Source organism: Cherax quadricarinatus, chromosome 38, assembly GCF_038502225.1.
Source record: "Cherax quadricarinatus isolate ZL_2023a chromosome 38, ASM3850222v1, whole genome shotgun sequence".
Taxonomy (NCBI): domain Eukaryota; kingdom Metazoa; phylum Arthropoda; class Malacostraca; order Decapoda; family Parastacidae; genus Cherax; species Cherax quadricarinatus.
The window spans coordinates 389,297-414,522 of record NC_091329.1 but is presented as its reverse complement, the minus strand read 5'-3'; the positions used below and the strand labels follow the sequence as shown (position 1 = coordinate 414,522).

At 39.1% G+C, this 25,226-nt stretch overlaps 1 protein-coding gene across 1 annotated transcript in view; it reads left to right on the top strand.

The window, feature by feature from the left end:
* The window catches only part of Hcf (Host cell factor), a 107,644-nt gene that overhangs the window by 69,364 nt on the left and 13,054 nt on the right, over window positions 1–25,226 (top strand). Inside the window, exons 10-14 of the mRNA XM_053782283.2 lie at window positions 6,621–6,749; window positions 10,212–10,427; window positions 16,220–16,405; window positions 16,571–16,813; window positions 19,947–20,636. Of these exons, the coding sequence (XP_053638258.1) occupies window positions 6,621–6,749; window positions 10,212–10,427; window positions 16,220–16,405; window positions 16,571–16,813; window positions 19,947–20,636 (1,464 nt within the window). The remainder of the gene's footprint in view (window positions 1–6,620; window positions 6,750–10,211; window positions 10,428–16,219; window positions 16,406–16,570; window positions 16,814–19,946; window positions 20,637–25,226) is intronic.

Genomic DNA, 25,226 nt, shown 5'->3' with positions numbered 1-25,226 from the left:
GAAGGAGAAGGAGGAGGAGGAGGAGGATGATTGTTTGTTTGTTTTTGTAAACAAGTTTTATAAACAATATATTGATAATTATGTTTGTGTGCTTATTGTGTTGTATACAACGAGTGTATATATGTACATTGCACCTCACTTTGGTCTCATAGGCCACATAAGTTATGTGAAAAAATAAAATAGTGAAAAAAACAAAAAACCTTCAATTACAAGTAAACTAAAGTTTACCAGGTGAGCGGCAGTCGCTGTTGCCATACGCGGCTCATTTTCTGCAAACTTCACGGTTCTATATCTTGGTAAGTACCGATGGCAAAATTTTTTTTTTTTTGGACTAAAACACTCAGAAAAATAATCTTAACATTTTCATAAGAAAAAATAATTTTTTTTTTTTTGAATATTTGGCGACATAGAATGACAGTTTCAGAGAGGGGCCTGAAACAGTCAAAGGGTTAAGGGCCATAAACCGAACAGGAGAATACTTCTCAACTTTATTAATAATAAAATAAATAATTGTAGTAATATTGAGGAAACATAAACTCAAATACCACTTTGAGTACAGGCAACAGATCCTACATTTATTTATCTTCAACAATGAAAAAAAAAAAAACTTGAAAAATAAAGGAAAACATTGTAATATCAGAGAAACACTAATTCCGATTTTACCTTGAGTACAGGTAACATCTCAGTGTACCTGATCTTACATTTCCTTGCCTTCAGTCCTGCAAAATCATCTATCACATGCAATTCATTGATATTCCCTATATAGACCTATTTGTACCTTGTAATCATATAATAGGCTATATAGAAATGAAGGATTTTTCTTATGTTACTGCAGCACTATTTTGGGCATTAGTGTCACCTTTAGAGGCTCTATGGTGTCACCCGGGGCAGATATGATTGACGTGTATAAATAGACAGGATTCAAAGATAGGACTCAAAGCAGTGGTTTTAAGTTAGAAAAATTCGGATTCAGAAAGGATATAGGACAGCACTGGTTTGGTAATAGAGTTGTGGATGAGTGGTACAAACTCCCAAGTACTGCCACAGAAGCTAAGATGTTATGTAGTTTAAAAAATAGGTTGGATAATAATGAGTGGGTGTGGGTGGGTGTGAGTTGGACCTGACTAGCTTGTGCTAATAGGTTTGATGCTGTGCTCCTTAAGTGGATGTGATCTGATCTGACTAGGTGGGCTGTTGGTTTAAGTTGGGAAGTGATGTAGACCTGCCTTGCATGAGCCAGTCGGCCTGCAGCAATGTTCCTTCTTATGCTCCTCCTCCTGCAAGTTTAAGATGTGATCTGATGGCAATTGCTGGACCTGATCCTCTGAAAATTTACCATCTCCCCTTTTTCTTTCTCTCCTCATATGCACTCAATTGATATAATCTCATGCTCCTAATCTTATCTCATCTTCTATTTGGGCCCCCTTCTTTCAGCTCTCTGGCATCCATGAATCATCAGTGACCTTCCACTACCTCTCTTAGTGTATTTTCACCATTTTCCTTTGTCCCTTATCACCACCTTACCTTCAGAGAGCATCACTGCCAGTGACTTTTATTGTTTTCTCCAAACTGCTGTGCTCCCTCTTCTTCCTTCACTGTTTCTGTCCTCTACTAACCTCTCTCATGTTTCTTCCATGGTCTCCTTCAGTCCCCTTATCTGCTCTTGCAAATTAGCCTTATTTATTTATTTATTTATTTATTTATTTATTTATTTATTGTGCAACCTTGTTCCTGGCCTTATTACATACTGCCTCCTTTTCCTCTCAGATGGAATTTAACTTTTTCAAAATGCTCTCTCAGTGTTCATCGTTTCATAATTTCCTTTAGTTTTACATTTCCTCTTTGTTTTAGGGTTCTTTCCTCTTCCATAGTTGCCCTATTTTCCTGTTCTGCAGTTATACCCGTAGCTTCATTGCATGATGCTACTGCTTCATTCCTAAAGGAATTGAACATCCACTCAAACTCCTCTTCCAACTGTATGTATGTACTTCAAGGTAAAATAGAGATTTCTCCTGATGTCTATTATTCTGGCTAACTGGTTTCATTGAATGCTTCCATAAATGTTATTTTACTATAGTTTTGGAGTGGTTGGTGCAATTATTTAATAAATGTATGGAAGAGGGTAAGGTACCTAGGGATTGGCAGAGAGCATGCATAGTTCCTTTGTATAAAGGCAAAGGGGATAAAAGAGAGTGCAAAAATTATAGGGGGATAAGTCTGCTGAGTATACCTGGTAAAGTGTATGGTAGAGTTATTATTGAAAGAATTAAGAGTAAGATGGAGAATAGGATAGCAGATGAACAAGGAGGCTTTAGGAAAGGTAGGGGGTGTGTGGACCAGGTGTTTACAGTGAAACATATAAGTGAACAGTATTTAGATAAGGCTAAAGAGGTCTTTGTGGCATTTATGGATTTGGAAAAGGCGTATGACAGGGTGGATAGGGGGGCAGTGTGGCAGATGTTGCAAGTGTATGGTGTAGGAGGTAGGTTACTGAAAGCAGTGAAGAGTTTTTACGAGGATAGTGAGGCTCAAGTTAGAGTATGTAGGAAAGAGGGAAATTTTTTCCCAGTAAAAGTAGGCCTTAGACAAGGATGTGTGATGTCACCGTGGTTGTTTAATATATTTATAGATGGGGTTGTAAGAGAAGTAAATGCGAGGGTCTTGGCAAGAGGCGTGGAGTTAAAAGATAAAGAATCGCACACAAAGTGGGAGTTGTCACAGCTGCTCTTTGCTGATGACACTGTGCTCTTGGGAGATTCTGAAGAGAAGTTGCAGAGATTGGTGGATGAATTTGGTAGGGTGTGCAAAAGAAGAAAATTAAAGGTGAATACAGGAAAGAGTAAGGTTATGAGGATAACAAAAAGATTAGGTGATGAAAGATTGAATATCAGATTGGAGGGAGAGAGTATGGAGGAGGTGAATGTATTCAGATATTTGGGAGTGGACGTGTCAGCGGATGGGTCTATGAAAGATGAGGTGAATCATAGAATTGATGAGGGGAAAAGAGTGAGTGGTGCACTTAGGAGTCTGTGGAGACAAAGAACTTTGTCCTTGGAGGCAAAGAGGGGAATGTATGAGAGTATAGTTTTACCAACGCTCTTATATGGGTGTGAAGCATGGGTGATGAATGTTGCAGCGAGGAGAAGGCTGGAGGCAGTGGAGATGTCATGTCTGAGGGCAATGTGTGGTGTGAATATAATGCAGAGAATTCGTAGTTTGGAAGTTAGCAGGAGGTGCGGGATTACCAAAACTGTTGTCCAGAGGGCTGAGGAAGGGTTGTTGAGGTGGTTCGGACATGTAGAGAGAATGGAGCGAAACAGAATGACTTCAAGAGTGTATCAGTCTGTAGTGGAAGGAGGCGGGGTAGGGGTCGGCCTAGGAAAGGTTGGAGAGAGGGGGTAAAGGAGGTTTTGTGTGCGAGGGGCTTGGACTTCCAGCAGGCATGCGTGAGCGTGTTTGATAGGAGTGAATGGAGACAAATGGTTTTTAATACTTGACGTGCTGTTGGAGTGTGAGCAAAGTAACATTTATGAAGGGGTTCAGGGAAACCGGCAGGCCGGACTTGAATCCTGGAGATGGGAAGTACAGTGCCTGCACTCTGAAGGAGGGGTGTTAATGTTGCAGTTTAAAAACTGTAGTGTAAAGCACCCTTCTGGCAAGACAGTGATGGAGTGAATGATGGTGAAAGTTTTTCTTTTTCGGGCCACCCTGCCTTGGTGGGAATCGGCCAGTGTGATAATAATAAAAAAAAAATATTTTACTAACACTCCAACAGTATATAAATTAAAAAAAACACTGGTCTCCTTTCACTTTTACCTAATTCTCGCAGAAGCCTGATGGATGCAAGTCCCTACCACACAACCCTTTATCCCCTTCCTCCAACCATTCCTGGAATGACCCCTGCCTCTCCTGCCTTCAATCCTAAATTTATACACCTTTGTCATCTTTTCCCTCTCCATTCTCTCCGTGCCCAACCCATCTCGACAACCCATCCTCAGCACTCTGAATTATACCTTGGTGACCCCATACAAACTTAGTTTCTTCTTCCCATGTTTTCTTAACACTGTCCATCTCCCGAGACAGGGTGACCCCAAAAAAGAAACTCTTTCATCATCATTTACACTTACTGCTGTCTTGCCAGAGGTATGCAGATCTGACAGTTTAAATCTAGTCCCTCTAAACAGCAAATATCTCAAACCCCTCCTTCAGAGTAGGCAGGCACCGTCCTTCTCACCTCCAGGACTCAAGTTCGGCTAACTGATTTTCGTGACTCCCTTCACAAAATATTACCTTTCTCACACTCCAGTAGCTCATCAAGTCCCAAAAACGTTTTGTCTCCACTCACTCCTATCTAACATGTTCACACGTGCCTGCTGTATGTCCCAGTCCCTTACACACAAAACCTCCTATTCTCTTCTTCATTTGCTATTTGGTTCCTTAGATAAACTTTCTGCAGATGCCTCAGTGCACTGCCTACCTTTTTTTTCTTCCATCTGTTCAATGGTTTGCCTCATCTTCCATGAACCTTTCTGGTGACAAATTCACTTCCAAATATCTAAATATTGTACATCCATTTCCTCCATACTCTCTCAGGTATGATATCCAGTCTTTCATTGCCTAGAATTTTGGTTGCTCTCAACACCTTGTTCTTTTCTATATTCACTTTTAATATCCTTCTTTTACATACCTTCCCAAGATCATACACCATCCTTTACAACTTTGTTATCAACAAAGAGCAACAGTGGCAACTCTCAACTGTGTTTATTCACCCTACATTGGTAAGAGGCAGTTGTATTTTAATGCACCGGCCATCTTCCACCAAGGCAGGGTGACCTGGAAAAGAAACACTTTCACCATTGGTCACACCATGACTTTCTTGCCAGAGGTGTGCTGACACTACAGTTTGGATGCCGCTCCAAACTGCAGTATCCCCACCCCTGCTTCAGAGTGCAGGCACTTTACTTTGTACCTCTAGCTGGCTAACTGGTTTCCCTGAATCCCTTTATGAATGTGACCTTCCTCACACTCTAACATGTCATGTCATAATAATCACTGGCTTCCACTCACCCCTATCCAACACACTCACACATGGTATTTTATAAAACTAATAAAAAGTGTGTGATAATCAGTATGCTTTGATTTGCTTTCAGCTTGGGAATTGTATACCACAAAAATAGAAAATGAGTATCATAAATTAAAAAAATCCATATTTCTTTACTAATTTGTACCAAAAAAAAATTAGCATTCCATTTATGCATAAAGAGTGTGTACATGAAATGTATTTTTTTTTATTAACACATCGGTTGTTACCCACCAAGGCAGGGTGACCTGAAAAAGAAAAACTTATCATTCACTCCATCACTGTCTTGCCAGAGGCTTGCCTGCACTACAGTTAAAAAACTGCAACATATCACCACCCCTCCTCCAGAACTCAAGTCCAGCTAACCAGTTTCCCTGAATCCCTTCATAAATGTTACTTTGCTCACACTCCAACAGCACATCGTCATGAAAAAAAACATTCATCTCCACTCGTTCCTATCTGACACGCTCAAGTATGCTTGCTGGAAGTCCAAGCCCCTTGCACACAAAACCTGCTTTACCCCCCCTCCCTCCAACCTTTCCTAGGACAACTTCTACCCTGCCTCCCTTCCTCTACAGATTTATATGCCCTCCAAGTTATTGTTTTGTTCCATCCTCTAAATGTCCAAACCACCTCAAAAACCCTTCCTCATCCCTCTTGGATAATACTTTTCGAAACCCTGCACCTCCTCCTAATCTCCAAACTATGGATTCTCTGCATTATATTCACACTGCACATTTCCCTCAGACACAACATCTCCACTGCCTCCAGCCTTCTCTTTGTTGCAACATTCACCACTCATGCTTCACATCCATATAAGAGTGTTGGTACCACTATACTCTTGTACATTCATTTGAAGAGCGATTTAAGAGAGGAAAATCCATATGGGACATTTTCAAAAAATTTGATAGTTGATTTTCAGTTTGTAATTTGTTTCATGCCTTCACAAAATGTGTTAAAAAAAAAAGGCTTGTGGATGATTCATTAGAAAAAAATTGGAGAATTTAAAAATTTTACTCCCATTAATTTTTTTGTATTGTACGTACTCAGTTTGCATGTTCTATCTATGATACAATAATTTTGCCTATTCTTAATTCTCCCAAATTTGGATTTTTTTTTTTTTAATCAAACTGGCCATATCCCGCTGAGGCAGGGAGACCTGAAGAAAAATAAACAAAAGTTTCTCTTTAAATTTAGTAATGTATACAGAAGAGGGAGTTACTAGCCTCTTGATCTCTGCATTTTAGAATTGTTCCACTTCCCCAATGGAGAAAATTTAGAAAATAAATTTTTAAATTATAAATAATATCCAAGACTCGGCAAATTCTTATGTTCAAAGAAAGTTCTGAAATTTAATTTGTATTTCTTCAGATATGAGATAACTTACAATTTGGGTCATATGTAAAAGTTTTTATTGCTTAGAATTTTGTATAATTAGAGTACCTGAGCACAGATTAGTTCAGGTAAGTGAGAAATCACTGTTTAAAAGCAAGTAAAGGAATTCTGTATTATCTTAGTGTCACGGTCTCATTATCTTCAGGTTCTTAACACCCAAGGAGCAACCGTGGCAGGACAGGGGGGTAAGCAGTTTATCCTTCAGAAGAGTGGTGTACCTGGATCACAACCACAGATTGTTACACTTGTCAAGACGAGTAAAGGCCTTACACCGGTAAGTTCATCATAGGAGTTTGTATATCATTTTACTTGAAAAATGTCCTTTTAAAGATCATTCAGGGATTCATTTATGAATTAGTTTTCTTTTCAACGGATAGTGGTTCCTTTGTAAAAGTATGTTCTCTCATTACTATATAAATAAATATAAATTCTTCTTCTTTCAACGTACCAGCCGTATCCCACTGAGGTGGGGTGGCCCGAAAGAAAAAACTAAAATTTCCCCTTTTAAATTTAGTAATATATACAGGAGAAGGGGTTACTAGCCCCTTGCTCCCGGCATTTTAGTCGCCTCTTAAGACACGCATGGCTTACAGAGGAAGAATTCTGTTCCACTTCCCCATGGAGATAAGAGGAAATAAACAAGAACAAGAATTAGAAAGAAAATAGAAGAAAACCCAGAGGGGTGTGTATATATATGCTTGTACACGTATGTGTAGTGTGACCTAAGTGTAAGTAGAAGTAGCAAGACGTACCTGTAATCTTGCATATTTATGAGACGGACAAAAGACTCGACTCACGAAATCATAATGACACGATTGCAAACAAACCATACCCCGGCCGGGATTGAACCCGCGGTCAGAGAGTCTCAAAACTCCAGCCCGTCGCGTTAGCCACAAAAGACACCAGCAGTCCTACCGTCATGTAAAACAATTACAGGCTTTCGTTTTACACTCGCTTGGCAGGACGGTAGTACCTCCCTGGGCGGTTGCTGTCTACCAACCTACTACCTACAATAAATATAAATGTTTATTTAAAAATAAATTATTTTGGGCAGACTGCTGGGAGAAGTGCTATTTGTACATGGGTGTGTAGATAAAAATATCACGAGTTGCTAGTAAGGCAGAATCTAAATAAGTCATTATTGCGTATATCAGACAGCAAGAGCTTCGGTGAGGAATCATTGTTGAATATTTATTAAATTGTAATAAATAATTTGAGGTTACAGAAATTTTGTTCATTGACAATCAGCCATATAAATTTTAATCAGAATATGAAATTTACCATTTGGGATTAGAAGGAGTATGTAAGAGACCCAGGGGTAACACTGTCAGAAAATCTTAGACTAACCACTTCACCATCTGTGACGTAGTACTACAGGTATACCGTAGTACTACACCACGAGTTAAGTTCATTCAGATAAACTGTGAGTGGTAAATTTGGACCTAGATATGAAAGAATGGGTCTGTGTGGTAAGTGTGCACCATATAAAAAAAATCTGCAGCATGCCGTGCATAATGAGAAAAAGACTGCGACCATGTTTTTGGCTTAAAACAGCAAATTTGCAGTGTATTTTTGTGTGGTTATATTCTCAGTTTCTTGGTCTCATTTAATAGAATGGAAGATGTATTACAGAAATAGAGATGATTTGATTGGTTTCAGGACTGAAAATAGCTTGAAATTGAGCTCAAAGTAGCAGAAAAATTTGATTTTTGCCAATGTTCATGAGTAAACAGATCACATCACTCGTCCAATACATGTCCATCTGGTGGGTCTGATGTGTGTTCACGAATGTGCTGATGTTATTTATGCAGTTATTACAATATTGCGTAATAGTAAATCTATCTGTTTTGTGTGTGAATAAAAACTCAAAATAGAATTCATGTGTAAAGCCTGGGAACATAACTAATGAACAGAGGAAAAGTTATTTTAGTGCCAGGAATGCCTGCATTGTTTATTCTGGATCCTGTTTTGAATTTTGTGTGAAATTGGCCAAATTACCAATTTCTGATCACTTTATTGGGTAGTTGAAATAGTTGACTGGACGGTTTTGTGTACTCGTTCGATAAAATGGAAGATGTATTAGCGAAATAGCTAAGAATTTGGTCAACTGGAACAACGTAATTGGCCTAAAATAGGACTCGGTGGCAAAGTCGCCTATGCGTTAACATTGCTAACGCGATAATTTAATCAGTTTTCCATCAAATTTCATACTTTTCGTTTCATTATCTCTGGAAAAAGATTTTTTATCATTTCATGTGTGTGTGTGTAGAGGAGGGGGGATTCTTGGACACGGAGAGCAATTCTCAGATCATGGGTCTGGACAGTTAATTGGTTAAAAGAATGCAGTAGTCTTACTACACAACAGCAAGGAAAACATTTAAAACAAGATATATTAATTGAATTACTGCTATATACCTAACAGCTCTATTTAAAACAAATGAAATTGCATCTATGGAGAATGTACAGAGAAATCTCACTGCCTGAATAAACTCAAACATCTAAATTACTGGGAATGGCTAACAGTTATCAAATTTTACTTCCTGGAGTACAGATGAGGAAAAAATATATAATAATTTACAAATGGAAGATGCTGGGGAGTACTGGTTCCACATCTTCACTCTGAAATTACCTGTAACAAGAGTGGGTGACATGATATTTGGTGCAAGATGTCTACCCCAGTGAAAATGGATTGCAATAAGTACATTAAAAGGTAATCTTCCAGTGACCTCCCTTCAAATATAAGGAGAATTACAAATACATCCCTTACTACCTGGGTAATTTGATCAGATTTCTGAGCTTGTAGACATTGGTGCCTATGTCAGATTGCTGCAGCGAGTGCCAGCAGCCTGACTGATCAGGCTATCAACAAGATAACACCATTGTAAACCAAGACTACAGTGGTGATGAAAGAATGGTAGAAAATAATTTTGGCATTAGGAATGGATGGAGCAGGGTAGGATGACCAAGAGGGTGTATAAATCTGGAGTAGAAAAAATGGAGAGGTAGGAATCATCTCAGGAAGGGTTGGAGCAGGGATGTGAAGGGTTTAAGTAATAGGGCTGTGAGTATCCAGTAGGCTTGTTAGATCAGAGTGAGTGGAGACTAAAAAGTATTTTAAAGATTTGATGTGCTGTTGGAATGTGAGCAAGGTAACACAAAGGAATTTGAGGTAATCATTTAGCTGAACTTCTGTCCAGGAGGCGGGGATGCTACAGTTCAGATATTCATTTGTTTTAGGATGTCCATGCACTTCTGGCAAGATGGAAGTGAATGGGTGATGTGAATTTTTTTTCCATCTACATTGGTGGGAGAGCCAGAGTGGTAAAAAAAAAAAAAATAGTGGTAGACTGCCGGAATGGAATCGAGCAGTATACCACTACCACAAATTAAACATAAGATTGGACACTAAGCTTAGCACTTTTTTTATTATTTTTTTTTTTTACACTGGCCATTTCCCACTGAGGCAGGATGACCTGAAAAAGAAGCACTTTCATCATCATTCACACTTATCACTGTCTTGCCAGAGGCATGCAGATATGACAGTAGATGGCCCTCTAAACAGCAAATATTCCAAACTGAGAGATAATTGCAAATTGGTAACCATTCTCATCCAACCTTTTCCCCAGTTCAGTTCCTTTATTGACTCCTCACATCCACAGTAAACCTGCCCTACGTAAAGTATTTACATAGACATCCAATTGCAATAGATGAGTAATTTATCAATTTTGGGTTGCAGATGTCAAAAGTGAACTTGGTTCAAAGTAAACCTGGTGTTGGTGGTCAAGGAGCAACCATTGTCAAACTGGTCACTACTCAAGCAGGGGGTGCTGGAAAGCCTATTATGACCACTTCCACTACACAACCAGGACAGATTCTCAGCCTTCAAGCTAGTGCACAGACTACGGGCAAAGCAGTTGGACAAGGACAGAATATTGTCATAGCAAAACAGCAGGTAGAGTTTTTTGCATCAGAATTTAGTTTAATGATAAATAAAAATCCTGTATGTGGATATTCTTTATACAGTAGAGCCCCACTTATACAGCAGGTTAGGTTCCAGGCTACCCCCGGAGAGCGGACATCACTGGAAAGCAGAGCACCATTTTTTCCCGCTTATAAATGCATATAAATACCAGATAACAAGTTTACACTAATATTATATATAAGTTAGCAATAGAACTAAGCATTAAAAACAAAAAAAAGTAAAATACACACAATACACTCATTATTTACCTTAAAATATTTGTAGTTTTAATGTAGGGTAAGAGGCGAGTAGTATTTATTGTAAGAAGTCAGGTGTGGGAGGTATGGTAGCCAGTCAGGCCACCCCACCCACATGTAATATACTATGACATTTAAAGCACCCCAGAATAATAAAATGCATATACAGTTCATTCATTACTTACCTTAAAATATTTGTAGTCTTAATGTAGGATGAGAAGTGAGTAAACGAGGTAAAACGAATAAACGAGAGAGACACAGACAGAAAGACAGACACAGACACGGAGGATGTAAACAAACAGACAAATGTGTCTGGTTGTGGTTGATACACTTTCATCTACACGTAACATCTCATATTTGTGTTAATTTATTCTATGTGGGGTATATTTATCATGTTTATATATTTTGTAGTGTCTTTATTATATAATTTAAAAAAAAATATCATAGGTGGATTAATGAAATTGTTTTTTTTTTTTTTTTTTTTTTTTTTTTCCAACAAGTCGGTCGTCTCCCACCGAGGCAGGGTGACCCAAAAAAGAAAGAAAATCCCCAAAAAGAAAATACTTTCATCATCATTCAACACTTTCACCACACTCACACATTATCACTGCTTTTGCAGAGGTGCTCAGAAATACAACAGTTTAGAAGCATATACGTATAAAGATACACAACATATCCCTCCAAACTGCCAATATCCCAAACCCCTCCTTTAAAGTGTAGGCATTGTACTTCCCATTTCCAGGACTCAAGTCCGACTATATGAAAATAACCGGTTTCCCTGAATCCCTTCACTAAATATTACCCTGCTCACACTCCAACAGATCGTCAGGTCCCAAGTATCATTCGTCTCCATTCACTCCTATCTAACACGCTCATGCACGCTTGCTGGAAGTCCAAGCCCCTCGCCCACAGAACCTCCTTTACCCCCTCTTTCCAACCCTTTCGAGGACGACCCCTACCCCTCTTTCCTTCCCCTATAGATTTATATGCTTTCCATGTCATTCTACTTTGATCCATTCTCTCTAAATGACCAAACCACCTCAACAACCCCTCTTCTGCCCTCTGACTAATGCTTTTATTAACTCCACACCTTCTCCTAATTTCCACACTCCGAATTTTCTGCATAATATTTACACCACACATTGCCCTTAGACAGGACATCTCCACTGCCTCCAACCGTCTCCTCGCTGCTGCATTTACCACCCAAGCTTCACATCCATATAAGAGTGTTGGTACTACTATACTTTCATACATTCCCTTCTTTGCCTCCATAGATAACGTTTTTTGACTCCACATATACCTCAACGCACCACTCACCTTTTTTCCCTCATCAATTCTATGATTAACCTCATCCTTCATAAATCCATCCGCCGACACGTCAACTCCCAAGTATCTGAAAACATTCACTTCTTCCATACTCCTCCTCCCCAATTTGATATCCAATTTTTCTTTATCTAAATCATTTGATACTCTCATCACCTTACTCTTTTCTATGTTCACTTTCAACTTTCTACCCCTACACACATTCCCAAACTCATCCACTAACCTTTGCAATTTTTCTTTAGAATCAATAAACTTATTCCTCTATAATTTTTACAATCTCTTTTGTCCCCTTTCCCTTTATATAAAGGGACTATACATGCTCTCTGCCAATCCCTAGGTACCTTCCCCTCGTTCATACATTTATTAAACAAAAGTACCAACCACTCCAACACTATATCCCCCCCTGCTTTTAACATTTCTGTCATGATCCCATCAGTTCCAGCTGCTTTAACCCCTTTCATTCTACGTAATGCCTCACGTACCTCCACCACACTTACATTCTGCTTTTCTTCACTCCTAAAAGATGGTATACCTCCCTGGCCAGTGCATGAAATTACCGCCTCCCTTTCTTCCTCAACATTTAAAAGTTCCTCAAAATATTCTCGCCATCTACCTAATACCTCCCTCTCCCCATCTACTAACTCCCCTACTCTGTTTTTAACTGACAAATCCATACTTTCCCTAGGCTTTCTTAACTTGTTTAACTCCAAAAATTTTTCTTATTTTCATTAAAATTTCTTGACAGTGCCTCTCCCACTCTTTCATCTGCTCTCCTTTTGCACTCTCTCACCACTCTCTTCACCTTTCTTTTACTCTCCATATACTCTGCTCTTCTTATAACACTTCTGCTTTGTAAAAACCTCTCGTAAGCTACCTTTTTCTCTTTTATCACACCCTTTACTTCATCATTCCACCAATCACTCCTCTTTCCTCCTGCCCCCACCCTCCTATAACCACAAACTTCTGCCCCACATTCTAATACTGCATTTTTAAAACTATTCCAACCCTCTTCAACCCCCCCACTACTCATCTTTGCACTAGCCCACCTTTCTGCCAACAGTCGCTTATATCTCGCCTGAACTTCCTCCTCCCTTAGTTTATACACTTTCACCTCCCTCTTACTTGTTGTTGCCACCTTCCTCTTTTCCCATCTACCTCTTACTCTAACTGTAGCTACAACTAAATAATGATCTGATATATCAGTTGCCCCTCTATAAACATGTACATCCTGGAGCCTACCCATCAACCTTTTATCCACCAATACATAATCTAACAAACTACTTTCATTACGTGCTACATCATACCTTGTATATTTATTTATCCTCTTTTTCATAAAATATGTATTACTTATTACCAAATTTCTTTCTACACATAGCTCAATTAAAAGCTCCCCATTTACATTTACCCCTGGCACCCCAAATTTACCTACTACTCTCTCCATAACATTTTTACCCACTTTAGCATTGAAATCCCCAACCACCATTACTCTCACACTTGATTCAAAACTCCCCACGCATTCACTCAACATTTCCCAGAATCTCTCTCTCTCCTCTACAACAATGCGCCTCAGTAATCATTACTGTGTGTTATTTTTATTATAATATGGCTTCCTCAAGACTAATAAGACACTCTTAGTGATTTTAATGTGTACTTGCATGCCAGCAGTGTGTAAATTTATTTAGATATAAGTGTAATTATCAGAGTATATCTGTATAAAATATGAAATAACTTTAAAACACTAGAAATTTTGGAAAGTTTCCAGACATAATGGAGAGAGCGGTGCTCACGGAGCTCACAGAGAATGTAAACATACTGGGTAGGGTGCAGTGACAGTATTAGAAAGTCAGGTAGGGGGGGGGGGCACCATATAGAGTTTTGGTCATAATTTACAATATCCGTATTAGCAAAACGCCATAAGTTGAAACACAGTAAAGCAAGGCCTTACTGTATAGATATTGTTGTGGGTTTCATTGTTAGTTTTACTATATTTGTAAAGATATGTTAAGTTCATTTTGGGCTTCATTTTGTATAGTGAGTAACGAGACAACTGTTTATTTATGGAAACTATTTCGTTAACTCTGATAGTTATCATTTGGCCACATGCACACTACAACTTGTCAATGTTTAGCAATTATATGTTCTTGTATTGTCTGTTTAGATGGTAAAAAATTAAAAGTTTGAAAAAGTTATTCGACATAATCTTAACCATTTTTCCTTTACAGAGTAGTACAGATTGACTATCACTAATCTAGCATCGTTGGGACCTGTAGGGTGCCAGATTAGTGATTTTGTCAGATTACAGAGTGGTTAGGTTAGAATATATTTAACCCAACAGTTAGTCACATCATGCCACCTTCAAAATACCCCCTAAATCAGTACAAGTTGGTCAACACTTTCACTGTCGCAATCCTTGCTCGCAAACTTGCTCCCAATGTCAAAGAATTAAAAAAAAAAAAGAATTATTATATCTTATGAAATTATAGAGAATATTTTTTCCAAAGGTAATGAAACTAAAAGTATGAAGTTTGATGGAAACTTATGGAATTATGCTCTCACAAAGTTAGCTGCTTTGGTGATATTTATGCATTGGTGATTTTGCCCACTTTACACCCTATTTTTGGCCAGTTCCATTGTTGCAGTTGACCAGACTCGTAGCTATTTCACTAGTATCCTTCTATTCTGTTGATTGAGTGAAAGAATGCCCATTTACCTGTTTCAGCTACCCAATAAAGTGATCATAAATTGGTAATTTGGCCAATATCACACAAATTTCAGGAGATGCCAATTTCAAAATAATGTCCAGAATAAACAGTGCAGGCATTCCTGGCACTAAAATAGCATTTTCTCTGTTCATTAGTTTCGTCTCCAGCCCCTCTTGTATTATGCTTGCTTTCCATTCTGAATTTTTATTCACACAAAAAATAGATTTGCTGTTATGCAGACTACAGCATTATTATAATTGTGTAAATAATCTCAACCCATTTGTGACCACATATTAGAGTGGTCATTTTGACATGTATTGGACGTGTGACACGATTTGTTTACTCTTGAACAACGGCAAAAAATCAAACATTTCCAGTAATTTGAGCCCAATTTTGAAGTACTGTCTCCTGAAAACCATCAGAATCGTCTCTACTTCTGTAAGATATCTTCCATTCTATCAAATGAGACCAAGAAACAGAGAATACAACCACAAAACGCATACAAAAATACTTCGTAAATTCGCTGATTTGCATCAAAAACACAGTCGCCGTTTTTTCTCATTATGCACTGCGTGCTGCAGGATTTGTTTTATATAGTACACACTTACTACACAGACATATTCTCTCATATCTAGGCCCAAATTTACCACTCACAGCTCATCTGAGTGAGCTGAGCTCATGGCATCACACTAAGGGACTGACAGCGGCTTCAAAGCTGTGATACAGTGGGACCTACAGTGAAAGGGTTAATAAAGTTAACCAATTTGATTTACACAAGAAAGTTCATCACTGCCACTTCCAAAGTGAAGAGCTGGAATTTACAACTAAACATCTTCACTTATACATAGCCTAAACCACTTCATTAGAAGTTGATTTAGTTTTGAATGTTTTCCTCCCTTCATTGTTTTCCTTTTACACATCTTTCTTTGAATCACTGTTAGCAAAGAAACCAAGTAATTTTTCTTTGTCATAAACTGTGGAAAAGCCACTGCTGTATAATTCACACAAGTTTCTCACAGACACACTGCTGTCGAGTTTTTCAGAAGTTCAACCATATCTTTTATGGACAATGTATGGTGTTTGCACTTTGCACAATGAGAAGCATTTCCTTTATTCATTGGAACCATGGCTGGGGTTAAAGTGAGCAGGTTATAACGATAAATGGAGAAAAACAAATTGGAATGGCTAGCCCATGTTCATGAGTGACATCAACAGTTGTTCATGCAGCACATTCAGCATGTTGGCGAGGCAACTTATGCTAGCTGAAATTAGTGCCATATCAGTGATAGAACTAGATTAGTGAAGGCTGACCTGTACTTGATATTTTCTTTCTAGGTCTTATTACTTTTTTGAAAGAGCTTCATTTTTTCACCTCTGTAGTCGTCTCCACCAAGAAAGTGACTAAAAAAAAAAAAAATAAAGCATTCACTTAATTCTCTTAATAAAATTACTATTTTTTTTATTCTATTCTGTTGAAAGTTTACTGAACCTTTTTCTTCAGCTTGGAACTGCAACAGTTGGAGGAAAGCAAACAATAGTGATAACCAAACCAGGAGCAGGTGGAACCAGTGGTGTGCGACCACAAACCTCTCAAATCATTGTAGTTACAACAGCATCTGCTATCCGAACTTTACAAACAGGCACTACCAGCACCATCACTACACAAGCTGGGGGACAAACAGCTCAGGTATAAAGCCTATCCTTAATTTTTTTTTTATCTCGATGGCCTTCTGCCAAAGTAGGGTTACCCAAAGAAGGAAACACATTTGTAATTCATAAAATTGTTGTAATTTTAAAATTCAGTTAAAGGTTAGTACAGTAAATTTATTAATATACTTACATGGTGTTAAAGGTATCAGCTGGTGGTGGTGTGAAAATGATTGTGGTATCATCAGGGGGTGTTGGTGGCACAACTACCACACAAGCTGTCACCAAGCCCATGACCATTACATTGGCAGGCCAGGCTGGTGCCAACACAAAGACAGTAACAATAGCTGCCAAATCTGGCACACCTAGTACCACAACTCTCCTCAACACTGGGTCAGGACAGATTATTGCTGTACCTGCCCAGGGTCTGCTGCAATCAGGGCAACAGGTAAGCACAATTTCACAAGTTACTTGTTTCTATCATGTAAAAATCTAAAAGGTTTAATGCAATCTATAAGGTAACAAAGATATTGCATGGGACTGTACATAGAAGTGACTGTTCCAACTAAGAAAGGAATAGAGATAGACAATATGAAGAGTATGTCTGGTATTATGAAGAAGATAGAGATAAAGTCCACTAGAAATGTGAATGCTGAAGTCATTTGTTAAAGTGAAGGGTTAACTATGTAAGTGGGCTTCTTAAGCATTTGCTGAAGCACATGAAAGGGATGTTTTGGTCAGTGAGATAAGGGTGCAGAAACACAATGTATGGTGTATAGATGTGAGAGTAAATAATTCATAGGGAGTGAGACTAGGTAAGAGACTTGCTTTATTGCACAGAACTTCTGAAATATCATATGATGCAGTAGAACTGTTAGGAATTAAAGCAGAGAAAAAAATGGTAATTATCTTTATGTACAAACCACTGTCAGTAGTGGCAGAAGAATTTACTGATAAGGAAGATAGATAACTACCTTGAGAGCCTTGAAAATGCTACACCAAATATCCTCTTTGGCAGTCTGAGCCTTCCAAACATTAAATGGAAAATGGCAGACAACAGCTTTGTTTTTTTTTTTTTTTTTTTTTTTCAACAAGTCGGCCGTCTCCCACCGAGGCAGCTTTGTATTAGACTTAATATCTGGAAGCACATAGCCTAACAGATATGTACCAAAGAGCTATTGAGACTGAAAAGTTTACTTTGAACCGAAGGATAAAATCTATCCAAAATGATGATATAATAGACTTCATATTCAGGAACAAAGGAGCTAAACAGATGCATAATAATTCAAATGTAATATCCTCAATTCATAAGCTCGTTGATGTTTAAACAAGCATAAATATGTAAGTAGAGAGCCTAAGAATTAACCGTGACTGGATTTTCAGTAAATCTAACTTGAACATTCCAAAAATGAATTGGGACAAGATGGGAAAAAAAAAAAGACAGACATCCTTTGATGAACTGTCCTGAGCACTATTAGCCCACACCAGTGCATGGAAAAGCTGAATACAGAAGCATACAAGGTCTGTTTAAAATATAAACCACTAGATCACTGCTAAGTGTATCCTGTTAACTAGCATCAATTGATGAGAAGCTATTCTTGTTTCTAAATACTGTCTCAGCTGTGACAGCAGGAAGGTGGTTGTGGCAGCAAGAGTGCAGTAGGAAAGTAGTGGCAGCAAGAGTGCAGTAGGAAAGTAGTGGTGGCAAGAGTGTGGCAGTGGCAGTGGCAGCAGAAGCAGCAGCAGCAATAGGTGGATGGTGGTGGTGGTGGTAGCAGCATCAGCGGCAGGGAGGGGGAGGATAGTGACAGTGGCAGGCACACCACCCTGAGATCTCGAATACTGTCCAAGATTTTGCTGCTACAGGAGTTGTTCATTTATCACTTGCATCACCTCAGAATGTCAGAGGTACTACACCAGACAAATCTGACCAAAGGCCAGGCTGTGAGAGTAGTAAAGCTCAAAACCCATCAAAGGAAATCTCAGGTAAAGGCATGTAATTTTTGTGTAATGATATTATGTCTTCATAGGTAGTAAGTTGGTAGACAGTAACCACCCAGGTAAGTACTATTGGCCCACCAAGTGAGTGTAAAAGGGAAACCTGTGTTTGTTTTACATGATGATAGGATTGCTGGTGTATTTTTTTGTCTCATAAAAATGCAAGGCTTCAGGTTCATCTTCCTGCTTCTTCTTACAGTTAGGTCACACTACACATGCATGTACAAGCATATATATACACACACCCCTCTCGGTTTTCTTCTGTTTCCTTACTAGTTTTTTCTTTATTTCCTCTTATCTCAATGGGGAAGTGGAACAGAATTCTTCCTCCGTAAGCCATGCGTGTCGTAAGTGGCGACTAAAATGCCAGGAGCCAGGGGCTAGTATCCCCTTCTGTATACATTACTAAAGTTTAAAAGAGAAACTTTTGTTTTTCTTTTTGGGCCACCCTGCTTCGGTGGGATACAGTTGGTTTGTTGAAAGAATATTTAGATCCAAAGCCTTCTGTAATTGCAACTAAATACACTTTTATCGGAATTCTCCTCAGTGGAGGTTCCTTGATGCTGGTGAGGGGCTTTTGATCCAAAGGATTGGACTTGTACAGTCTTTGTATGGATTAAACTTGATTGCTTCTTATTCCCCAAGTGCTGCTCTGATTTGTCCGTTGTGTGAAAAGCACACAATCCTCCTTTCATAAAATAAAAATTTACACAAAAGTAAATGTGCAAATTTTTATTTTGAGATTTTAACCCCCACACATATTCTATGAGAGGAGGATTGTGTGGGTTTTCTCCCACAGCATTCATAACCATCGTTTCATTAACTACTTAGAAGTGATGCTGACTAGATTGGAGTTGCAGACAACATAAACTTGAAGATCTTACCAGCCAAGAATTTCAGAGCTGTCATTACCTCCAGCACCAACATCAAAAAGCTCACCAGAAATAAGTGTAATAGCACCTTCGACATCAAAGCATGCGAAGTGTAATAGCACCTTTGACATCAGTGCATGTGAAGACTGCATTGAGATGTGAGAGAAACCACTTGAGACCTAGCCATGAGGATCAATGAGGATTATACCTAATGCATTTACAATATGTAGTAACTTGTCATACACAGAAACACTAACCGGTATCTTTATGAAGTGAGAAGAGTCTCAACTCTTCATAAAAGAGGACCTATACAGGCAATGTTGTTTGGAATCTATTATAATGTCTTAGCAATACAATTGTACAAAGTGATAGTAGCTTTAACATCTTGAATGCTGTAGTCCAATTCACCTTGTAGTATATGGCTGTCAGGTGAACTGACACATCATGCTACATATTGCCTAGCTTCAATGAAATATTCTCAGATTTTATGTACTCTGTAGTGGATTGAAGAAGTTAGTGAAAAATCTTCTTAATAAAGGTTCTCCACACATTGCATGTGTATTCTTTGTATGGACTTAGCAAGACACCATAGCTACAACTGCATAAAAAATGTCTTAATATATTAATGTACTTTTACTTTTTATAATAGTTGATTATTATTGCTGAGCAGTTTATTCCTTTCCATTTTCTTATGTATACTTGTTTTTCCAGGCACTAACAATTGGAGGAAAACCTGTAACAGTACAAGTAACTACAGCTGGAGGCCAAAAAACCGTAACTTTGGTAACATCTCAGTCTAGTGGAAGCGCAACCACAACAAATACTACAAGCACCTCAAGCACAGCAGCAACAAGCCAACCTTCAACATCAATAGGAGGTGCAGGGGATGGGCCAGTGACCTCAGATGCAGCTCTTGCTGCCTTGGCAGCAGAAGCAGGTCTTATAATGCCAACTATAGAAGGGGAACAAAATAATGAACAAGCTTCTGCACCTATTGGCACCCAGCAGGAGCACTCTGAAAACCATACAATACAAAGTACTGGAGAATCTGTTACGGGAACTATTCCATCTGTAGGAGAAAGTATAAAGCAATCTCTGGGAGAAGGAAATAATGCCAGTGTAACAGGAGAGGACTCTTTACTTAAGAGACAAGACAGTAATAGTGTTACAAGTGAAGGTGGTGAAAGTGCAATAAAACAGGAACCAATGGATACAGAAGGAATGACTGAATCCAATAATCCCTGTCAAACAGTAGCATCTGGAGTTGGAGAAGCAGGAGACACTACAGACCCCTTAGCTACTTTAGCTTCAGCAGCCATTAATTCCTCTCTAGGTACAGCTCCAGTTATCAAGACAGAAGACTCTACCACTGCACTTGCTAATGGCATTAACCAGGAAACTGTAAGTGTTTTTAGCATACCTTTTTGTATACAGCAACCATCCAAGGAGGTGCTAACATCCAGTCATACAAATGAGAAAAAAAGATGCTTATTGTTTTGCACCATGGCAGAATTGCTGACTTTTTCTTTGTCTCCCAGCAGATTATGACAGTAGGCTTATCTTTTTAACGGCTACATACATTCATTATACACTTATATGTACTCATATTTACTTTGTGATTTTCTTAATAACCTAGTTCTTAAACCTCTAAGGTTATCCTTTCCCTGTAGCCATGCATGTCAGAGGAGGCAATACAATGCCAGGAACAAGAAGCTGGTTACCCCTTTTTTCTGCACATAATATAGGGTATACACAATTGATTTAGATAGTGCCATGTGATATAATTTATCAGGAAGCTTCCTGGTTCTTAAATGGCAATGTGTGTGTTTCAGGCCCCAGAGTCATGTTTGCAACCTCTTGTCATGCTGAAATGGTAATGCTTCATTGGTAGAAAATATTTACACTGCATAATATTTGCACTGTCATTACTCCCTGGGTTGTACACTTAAGCATGACAATCCCTTACATTGAAAAATGTATTTTAATGATATAAAATAATTTTTTTTTGGGGGGGGGGGGATTTTGTATCATATTATGAATATGTTGCAATATGGTTTATTCTACAGTGATGTGAGGGAACTTCAGGAGGATTTAGACAAACTCAGTACCTGGTCAGCAAAGTGGCAGATGTAGTTCAATGTAGATAAATTCAAGGTTCTGAAGCTCGGGAGTGTCCATAACCCTAGCACTTATAAGTTAAATAATGTAGAACTTAGCCACACAGATTGCGAAAAGGACTTGAGGATTATGGTGAGCAGCAACCTTAAACCAAGACAGCAGTGCCTAAGCATATGTAATAAGGCAAATAGATTATTGGGATTTATATCAAGAAGTGTAAGCAACAGAAGTCCAGAAGTTATACTGCAGCTTTATACATCATTAGTAAGGCCTCACCTAGATTATGCAGCTCATTTCTGGTCTCCATATTACAGAATGGACATAAATTCGTTAGAAAACATTCAGCGTAGAATGACTAAATTAATGCATAGCATTAGAAATCTTCCCTATGAAGAAAGATTGAAGACTCTTAAATTACATTCACTTGTTAGACGAAGAATGAGGGGAGACATGATCGAAGTGTATAAGTGGAAGATGGGTATTAATAAAGGTGATATAGATAAGGTCTTGAGGATCTCTCTCCAAGAGAGAACCTGCAGCAATGGATTTAAATTAGACAAGTTTAGATTTAGAAAGGACATAGGAAAGTATTGGTTTAGAAATAGGGTAGTTGATGAGTGGAACAGTCTACCTAGTTGGGTTATTGAGGCTAGGTCTTTGGGCAATGTGGCAGATGTTGCAGGTGTATGGTGTAGGAGGTAAGTTGCTGAAAGCAGTGAAGAGTTTTTACGAGGATAGTGAGGCTCAAGTTAGAGTATGTAGGAAAGAGGGAAATTATTTCCCAGTAAAAGTAGGCCTTAGACAAGGATGTGTGATGTCACCGTGGTTGTTTAATATATTTATAGATGGGGTTGTAAGAGAAGTAAATGCGAGGGTCTTGGCAAGAGGCGTGGAGTTAAAAGATAAAGAATCACACATAAAGTGGGAGTTGTCACAGTTGCTCTTTGCTGATGACACTGTGCTCTTGGGAGATTCTGAAGAGAAGTTGCAGAGGTTGGTGGATGAATTTGGTAGTGTATGTAAAAGAAGAAAATTAAAAGTGAATACAGGAAAGAGTAAGGTTATGAGGATAACAAAAAGATTAGGTGATGAAAGATTGGATATCAGATTGGAGGGAGAGAGTATGGAGGAGGTGAATGTATTCAGATATTTGGGAGTGGACATGTCAGCGGATGGGTCTATGAAAGATGAGGTGAATCATAGAATTAACGAGGGGAAAAGGGTGAGCGGTGCACTTAGGAGTCTGTGGAGACAAAGAACTTTGTCCTTGGAGGCAAAGAGGGGAATGCATGAGAGTATAGTTTTACCAATGCTCTTATATGGGTGTGAAGCATGGGTGATGAATGTTGCAGTGAGGAGAAGACTGGAGGCAGTGGAGATGTCATGTCTGAGGGCAATGTGTGTGTGAATATAATGCAGAGAATTGGTAGTTTGGAAGTTAGGAGGAGGTGCGGGATTACCAAAGCTGTTGTCCAGAGGGCTGAGGAAGGGTTGTTGAGGTGGTTCGGACATGTAGAGAGAATGGAGCAAAACAGAATGACTTCAAGAGTGTATCAGTCTATAGTGGAAGGAAGGCGGGGTAGGGGTCGGCCTAGGAAAGGTTGGAGGGAGGGGGTAAAGGAGGTTGTGTGCACGAGGGGCTTGGACTTCCAGCGGGCATGCGTGAGCGTGTTTGATAGGAGTGAATGGAGACGAATGGTTTTTAATACTTGACGTGCTGTTGGAGTGTGAGCAAAGTAACATTTATGAAGGGATTCAGGGAAACCAGCAGGCTGGACTTGAGTCCTGGAGATGGGAAGTACAGTGCCTGCACTCTGAAGGATGGGTGTTAATGTTGCAGTTTAAAAACTGTAGTGTAAAGCACCCTTCTGGCAAGACAGTGATGGAGTGAATGATGGTGAAAGTTTTTCTTTTTCGGGCCACCCTGCCTTGGTGGGAATCGGCCGGTGTGATAATAATAAATAAAATATATATATATATGTATATATATATATATATATATATATATATATATATATATATATATATATATATATATATATACATATATATACACACACACACACCCTGCCTCGGTGGGAGACGGCCGACTTGTTGAAAAAAAAAAAAAACAAATATATATATATATATATTTATTTTATTATTATTTATTTATTTTATTATCACACCGGCCGATTCCCACCAAGGCAGGGTGGCCCGAAAAAGAAAAACTTTCACCATCATTCACTCCATCACTGTCTTGCCAGAAGGGTGCTTTACACTACAGTTTTTAAACTGCAACATTAACACCCCTCCTTCAGAGTGCAGGCACTGTACTTCCCATCTCCAGGACTCAAGTCCGGCCTGCCGGTTTCCCTGAATCCCTTCATAAATGTTACTTTGCTCACACTCCAACAGCACGTCAAGTATTAAAAACCATTTGTCTCCATTCACTCCTATCAAACACGCTCACGCATGCCTGCTGGAAGTCCAAGCCCCTCGCACACAAAACCTCCTTTACCCCCTCCCTCCAACCCTTCCTAGGCCGACCCCTACCCCGCCTTCCTTCCACTACAGACTGATACACTCTTGAAGTCATTCTGTTTCGCTCCATTCTCTCTACATGTCCGAACCACCTCAACAACCCTTCCTCAGCCCTCTGGACAACAGTTTTGGTAATCCCGCACCTCCTCCTAACTTCCAAACTACGAATTCTCTGCATTATATTCACACCACACATTGCCCTCAGACATGACATCTCCACTGCCTCCAGCCTTCTCCTCGCTGCAACATTCATCACCCACGCTTCACACCCATATAAGAGCGTTGGTAAAACTATACTCTCATACATTCCCCTCTTTGCCTCCAAGGACAAAGTTCTTTGTCTCCACAGACTCCTAAGTGCACCACTCACTCTTTTTCCCTCATCAATTCTATGATTCACCTCATCTTTCATAGACCCATCCGCTGACACGTCCACTCCCAAATATCTGAATACGTTCACCTCCTCCATACTCTCTCCCTCCAATCTGATATTCAATCTTTCATCACCTAATCTTTTTGTTATCCTCATAACCTTACTCTTTCCTGTATTCACCTTTAATTTTCTTCTTTTGCACACCCTACCAAATTCATCCACCAATCTCTGCAACTTCTCTTCAGAATCTCCCAAGAGCACAGTGTCATCAGCAAAGAGCAGCTGTGACAACTCCCACTTTGTGTGTGATTCTTTATCTTTTAACTCCACGCCTCTTGCCAAGACCCTCGCATTTACTTCTCTTACAACCCCATCTATAAATATATTAAACAACCACGGTGACATCACACATCCTTGTCTAAGGCCTACTTTTACTGGGAAAAAATTCCCCTCTTTCCTACATACTCTAACTTGAGCCTCACTATCCTCGTAAAAACTCTTCACTGCTTTCAGTAACCTACCTCCTACACCATACACTTGCAACATCTGCCACATTGCCCCCCTATCCACCCTGTCATACGCCTTTTCCAAATCCATAAATGCCACAAAGACCTCTTTAGCCTTATCTAAATACTGTTCACTTATATGTTTCACTGTAAACACCTGGTCCACACACCCCCTACCTTTCCTAAAGCCTCCTTGTTCATCTGCTATCCTATTCTCCGTCTTACTCTTAATTCTTTCAATTATAACTCTACCATACACTTTACCAGGTACACTCAACAGACTTATCCCCCTATAATTTTTGCACTCTCTTTTATCCCCTTTGCCTTTATACAAAGGAACTATGCATGCTCTCTGCCAATCCCTAGGTACCTTACCCTCTTCCATACATTTATTAAATAATTGCACCAACCACTCCAAAACTATATCCCCACCTGCTTTTAACATTTCTATCTTTATCCCATCAATCCCGG